General features: G+C 58.3%; 1 protein-coding gene across 1 annotated transcript; it reads right to left on the reverse strand.

The window, feature by feature from the left end:
• Positions 1 to 363: 363 nt before the first annotated feature.
• Positions 364 to 3,285, reverse strand: Aqp5 (aquaporin 5). Its single transcript, XM_052160183.1, has 4 exons — positions 2,923 to 3,285; positions 1,734 to 1,898; positions 1,235 to 1,318; positions 364 to 562 (listed from the first exon to the last, which is right to left on the reverse strand). Exons 1-4 carry the CDS (start codon positions 3,283 to 3,285, stop codon positions 377 to 379), a joined length of 798 nt encoding a protein of 265 aa, XP_052016143.1. The 3' UTR covers positions 364 to 376.
• Positions 3,286 to 6,028: the final 2,743 nt, after the last annotated feature.

The following is a 6,028-nucleotide window of genomic DNA, read 5'->3' on the forward strand; positions in this document are numbered from 1 at the left end:
CTGCTGAGAGCTCTGGGGGATGTCCCCTCTGTCCACCTGGGGGCTGGCTGTGGCACTTGAGAGACTGGCTTGGGAGAGATGAGCAGGGCTGGTGCCCCTTTCTGGTGTGGTCCTGGATCGCCCGTGAGCTTGCACTGCCTTCACGGTCTCTGAGGTCTGAGCTGTGGCAGACATTCTGCCTAATTCCAAAGAGGCCCTGACCCTGTCAGACTCCAGCCCCTGGCCCACACCCAAGTGTCCCATTGTGGGCTTCTGCTCCAGTCCCTGTGTGTGGCACGGGATCCAATGCCACTTTCCCTGCTGAGAGGATGTTGGGGAGAGGTGCTTCCAACTCTTTGTCCTCCTTTGTCCAGTGGTCCAGGGGCTGCGGGGCCGGTCAGTGCGCCGTCAGCTCGATGGTCTTCTTCCTCTCCTCTCGATGGTCTTCCCAGTCCTCCTCCGGCTCGTAGGTGCCTTTGACGACAGCCACACGGTCATGGAGGCTCAGGGAGGATGGGAAGAGGAGGTAGAAGTAGAGGATTGCAGCCAGGACGGCCCCCACGATCGGCCCTACCCAGAAGACCTGTGGAGACAGGTTAAGTCAGAGGATGAGCCCAAGACTCGGGGACCACCATGTTCCCCGCCAGAACAGAGACCCCATGGACCTTGAAAGAAAATGGACGCATCAATTTCCAGGCCTCCAGAGGGAAAGGTCTTTCTGTCTTTGGGAATTGATACTGTTAGCCAGTCCTTAAGACAATGTCATAGACCACGGACCCTCCAAGGTAGAGCCCAGGGGAGGCAGGATTCCTAATCTCACCCCAGAGAGAGGCAAGCGAGCCTTCCGAGGAGACGGACAGAGCCTCTGATATATGTGTCTTCCAAAGTGCAGAGCCACCCTTTGAGGCTCTACCACCCTCTGTGGAGCCTCAAGCTCAGCTGACATGAGGAGACACTGTCCAGGGGTACAGTCCCAGAACAAGCCCCAATATCTCCACAGGAACAGATAAATACAGCATCAGAGGACAGATACGTGGAGGGGCATCAAAGTCCTCAGATTAACTTGGAACCCCCCCCCCCCATGTACTTCTAAAGATGGGTTGAGTCGCCCCACCCTTCCCTGGCTACATGTCTGCATTCTCTGTCCAACCCCCAAGTTCTGGGCCAACAACACCCAGAAAGTCCAGTCACTTCTGGACTTTCAGTTCAGCACAGTCCCCATGTTTTCAGGAGCCAGGGGAAGGCCCACACTCACCCAGTGAGAAGGGCTGAACCGATTCATGACCACTGCAGGCCCGAAAGATCTGGCTGGGTTCATGGAACAGCCGGTGAAGTAGATCTGAGTAGATGGGGGTGGGGAGGGGTCACGGTGAGGAGGGCACCATCCCTTCCACTCCCACAGAATTCTGACTCTCTCAGGGTCACACACACACCAGCCACAGTTCAAATCCAGGTTTCTCGGTTCCTAGGATGCTGACTCTGTCCATGCAGCCCAGACGCCCACCCTCTTGCCTTCTCGGCCTCTGCTTCTGTTTGAGTCTCTGCGCTCACCCTCCCTCCACTTATTCAGTTTCTCAGTCTCAGAGAAGATTTTTGGGGGGCAATGTCAAGCCTAGGGTCCAGTAAGGCTACAGCCCAGACACCCAAGACCAGGTCTTAAGCTCTGCTGGGTCTTATCCACCTGGAGGGCCTGGTGTTCTGGGGGATCCACTGTTCGTCTCCATGACACCCCAGCTTGTGTCAGCACCACTCACCCCCACAAGATGGCCCAGCGTGACCGACAAGCCAATGGATAAGGCTGGGGAGCCCACCGGGCTGGTGCGGCGGGAGTCGGTGGAGGAGAAGATGCACAGGGCCAGCTGGAAGGTCAAGATCAGCTCCACCACCATAGCCTTGCCTGGCGTGGTGTTGTTGCTGAGCTGCAAGGAAGAGCTGGGTTAGGGCCCTGCTGCCCGCAGGCTCGGCGACAGGCAAGGCTCTGCTCTTCAAGGACACCGAGAGCCTGAACTCTTGGAGGCCAAGTCTAGTGCACAATCCAGACAGGCTGTTGGTTGGAGACACTGCACTTCAGTGTGCGCGAGCTTGAAGCTCAGGCCTGTAGCCAGAGGGTAGGGTGTCAGCGAGTTTTCCTGTGTGCCATCGTGCCAACAGCTCTGCCCAATCCCCGGCCCCCATGAGCTGGCATTTACCCTCCCTCCTGTGGGCAGCTGCCCAGTTTGCCTACTGCAAACAGCCCCTGGCCTCCTATCCATGCCTGACCCGCTGCCGGTGCCAACTTCAAACCCGTCTCTCCAGTGTGTCTGACTCACAGCTTGACAATGGCCGAGAAAATCCTCCTCTGTGTTTGATTAATGAGCCCAGTTCACATGGGACAGGGGGCTGAATCTAGGGCTGCAAAAATGGGGAGACAGCAGGAGGCAGGAGCAGGGGTTACAAAAGGGGGCGCCGGTATTGGGGGTGCGTCACATCGTGGATTCTAAGTGTCATCCCCATGGCACTTGATGTGCTCTGATCACCTCCATGTAATGGCTAGGAGACTGGGAGCCCAGGGAGAGAGACCACGGCCGCTCCCGACCATGATCCATCACCATCCAGTGCTCTCTGGTGGGTCCGTTAAAACTATACCACCAGGGGGATCACAAGAAAGAACTCACAGGCGAGATTAGAAATGGAAGGGATGTTGCCGTGGGAGTTAGGCCAGGAAGAGCAGCCTAGGAGGAGAGGGGTAGACAAGGGAGAATCTGAAGGGAGAATCTGAAGAGAAGCCAGGAGCACCGCGCCGAGGTTGGCCAGGATGTTGGTCAGCCTGTTCTTATTGGCGTAAGTTGTGCCCTGGTGCTTTGGCCGCACTCATTGTCAAGATGGAGGAGCATGGAGGGTCTGTCTGGTCTGAAATATTCCCAGGGTCCCTGCCCATCCCTCCACCGTCTGGTGGACACTCACCGCGTTGACGGCCAGGTTACCCCGGGCATTGTTTGGCGCCAACCAGTACAGGATGCCTGCCCCAGCAATGGCGCCCACCAGCTGGGCTGCCACGTAGAAGATGGCTCGGAGCAGAGAGATCTGGTTGCCTATTAAGAGGGCCAGAGTAATGGCCGGATTGATGTGGCCACCACTCACAGGTCCGAGAGCTTGGGCCAAGGTACCTATGGCCAGGCCAAAGGCTATGGCGATCTGCAGAATGGTGGGCAGCGCCGAGGGCCACTTGAGTGCCGAGCCCAGGCCAAAGAAGACGAAGATGAGGGTGGCCAGGAACTCTGCGAACACGGCCTTGAAGAAGGCAAGGGAGCACACCTCCTTCTTCATGGTGGCCTTGGGGGCCCGGTGGCAGCGGCAGCGTCGCGGTGCGGCCGTCGGGGCGGCGCCGGCAGCGGCGGGCGTCTGTCTGCGGGGCTCTGCGCGCGGTGCGGTGCCCACTCCGTGGCAGGCGGCCTGGCGCGGACCGGGCAGGGGCGCGCTATATAGAGGGCGCGCGCCCCGCGGCGGGCAGAGCGCGGGGGGGCCGGGGGCGGCTCCCGCGCCCAGGGGCCAGCGCAGCGCGCAGGGAGCGAGCCTGGCGGGCGCGCGCTCGCCGCCCCCCGCCCCGCGCACCCCCGATGCCCCCGCCGCACAGCGGCGGACCCGCCCGGGCCATGTGACCCACGCGGCGGTGTAGACCGGCCCGGAGGTCTGGGTCGCGCGCATCGTGCGCTCGGCGCTGCTCCCGCGTCCTCCTGGTCGACGTGCGTGCCGGGCTCTCCCGGCTGCCGAGCGCGGCCCCGCTGCTCTCCTCTCGCTCAGAGCTCTGGAAGTTCCTCTCCGGCCGGCCTTCACCGGCGTCCCGGGCCGGCCGGCAGCCTTCCCCTTTTCTCCTCCTTGGGCTCGCGCGACCGGAGCATCTTGACCCGGTCTCACCCACGGACGGGTCAGAGTGATGCGATTCTCTGAGGACAGCGCCTCTTAGCTCCCTATCCGCCCGTGGCGGGGGCGGTTCGGCGATCGTGGGCCTCTCCCCGGTCCAGCCCGGCGGGAGCGGGGGCGTTGGATCGGGAGCACAGTGCCAGCCTCCTCTGGGCTCGGTAATCCTCGACGCCGCGTGTGGCAGTGGGTGCCTGCTCTAGGCAGCGGGCTCTAGGAGGCTTCTCAGTGGAGCCCTTGGGGGCCCTGAGGTGGTGATCGGTTTGGGTTGTTTGAGCTTAGGTCCTGAGACTGAGGTCAGAGGAAAGGGTCTTGGCCTCTTCTGTTTTCTTTTTTTTTTCTTTTTGTTTTATTTTTTGTTTTTTTGGGGGGTTTTTTTGTTTGTTTGTTTTTTATTTGTTTTCTTCGAGACACGGTTTCTCTGTGTAGCCCTGGCTGTCCTGGAACTCACTCTGTAGACCAGGCTGGCCTCTAACTCAGAAATCTGCCTGCCTCTGCCTCCCAGAGTAGTGCTGGGATTACAGGCGTGCGCCACCACCGCCTGGGTGGCCTCTTCTGTTTTCAACCCAGAACCCCCTCCTCCCTTTAGACCTGTTTGCTAAAGGTCTACAGAGCGGCTGCTTGCTTCTTATCCCTGTTGGATTTTCTCCCAACGTGCCAGTCTCAGTATCCTCCCTCCTCCCCCCCCTCTCTGTCTGTCTCCTCCAGTTTTCCTCTGTCTCTCTCTTTCTCTGTCTCTCTTTCTCTCCCTGCCTGTCTCTGTCTCTGTGTCTCTCTCGGTCTGTTTCTGTCTCTCTCCGTGTGTCCGTGTGTTCCTCCGTCTCTGTGTCCTCTCCCCACCAGTCTTTTAGCCTTTTCTCTTTTTCTCAGTCTATCACCTTTTGTCTTCTAAGTCTTCCTCTTCCTGTCTGTCTCTCTGACTCTTGGTTTCTGAGTTTTCTTCATTATTATTATTATTAATTTATTTTTAAACAATCTGTCCATTACTGTTTCTAGCTCTATCTAGTCCGCCTACCCTGGCCTCTTTTAATCTCTGGGTCCTTGTTTCTGTCTATCTCACTTTCCTATGTTGCACACTCATACAGTTTATGTTTCTGGCCCCCACCCCTCCCCATCAAGCCATCAAGTCCTTCCACTCTGGGACTGGGCAGCACATTTTTCTAGTTCCCAGCTTCCTCTTGTCCTTTCTTTGGGCTTCCAGACCCTCCCCGTAGCCTCTCCCACCCCCGCATCTTCCCATTTGTCCACAGGTTTGGCAGGTGTGGAAGGAGATTGAAGGGCTTTCTCGGGTGTGGGGGCAGGGCGGGGACCCACCCTGAGGACCCCAGGAAAAGAGCTGCACTCTCTCTGCCCTGCACTGTGTGTTGAGAACTTCAGCGCCACACCAGCTACAGAGCAATGCCCAGGAAAGTCGCCTCTTGCCTTGGTCAGTTGTAAAAGCCTCCTAGGGTAATTGAGCCCCAGGGTGCAGCAGAGCAGGAGAGACCCAGTGTCCAGCAGGGGGTGGGGGTGGAGCCTGCAGAAAAGCAAGAGCCGGGAGGAGGAACTTTGGGCCAGGTGGCAGCTAAGAGGCCAAAGAAAACAGGGTCCAGTGAAACCCCACTATTGTTCCCATCCTGCCTGGCATTTCCTGCTGAACCACTCCTCCCAACGGCTCTGGTCAGGTGGACTGCTCTTTTCTCCGGAGTCACAGGGCTGTGCCCCCAGCAGAGCAAGGCAGTGCATCCAGGACCAGAGACCTTCAGTCCAGCCGTCTTCCTTGTGGCTGCACTTAATTTCCTTCCCCGGGCACCCTCCCTCCTTTAAATTGCATCTTCTCTGCCCAGGCAGTCTTCCTGAACCCATAGGTCTCACAATCTGTCCTCCTAGAGTGGTCTGGTCTCCCGTGCTCAGGAGACTCACCGTGAAAGGAAGTTACTGCCTGGGAATTTGAGCCTTCTCTTTCCCAGCTAACAAAGGACTGGAAAGGCTGAGAACTTGTTCTGGCTGGGAATATAGCTCTGTGGTAGAGTCTTTGCCTACCATATGAAGTTCAATGCCCAGTACTGGGGGGCGGATGGGGGGGGGGGAGAAAAGCTAGCTTTGCCTAAGCATGGTAACTGTTCTTTCCAACCTTTGGGAGGCGAAGACAGGCAGGTCACTGAGTTCAAGG

Source organism: Apodemus sylvaticus, chromosome 17 (assembly GCF_947179515.1).
Source record: "Apodemus sylvaticus chromosome 17, mApoSyl1.1, whole genome shotgun sequence".
NCBI classification, from domain to species: Eukaryota; Metazoa; Chordata; class Mammalia; order Rodentia; family Muridae; genus Apodemus; species Apodemus sylvaticus.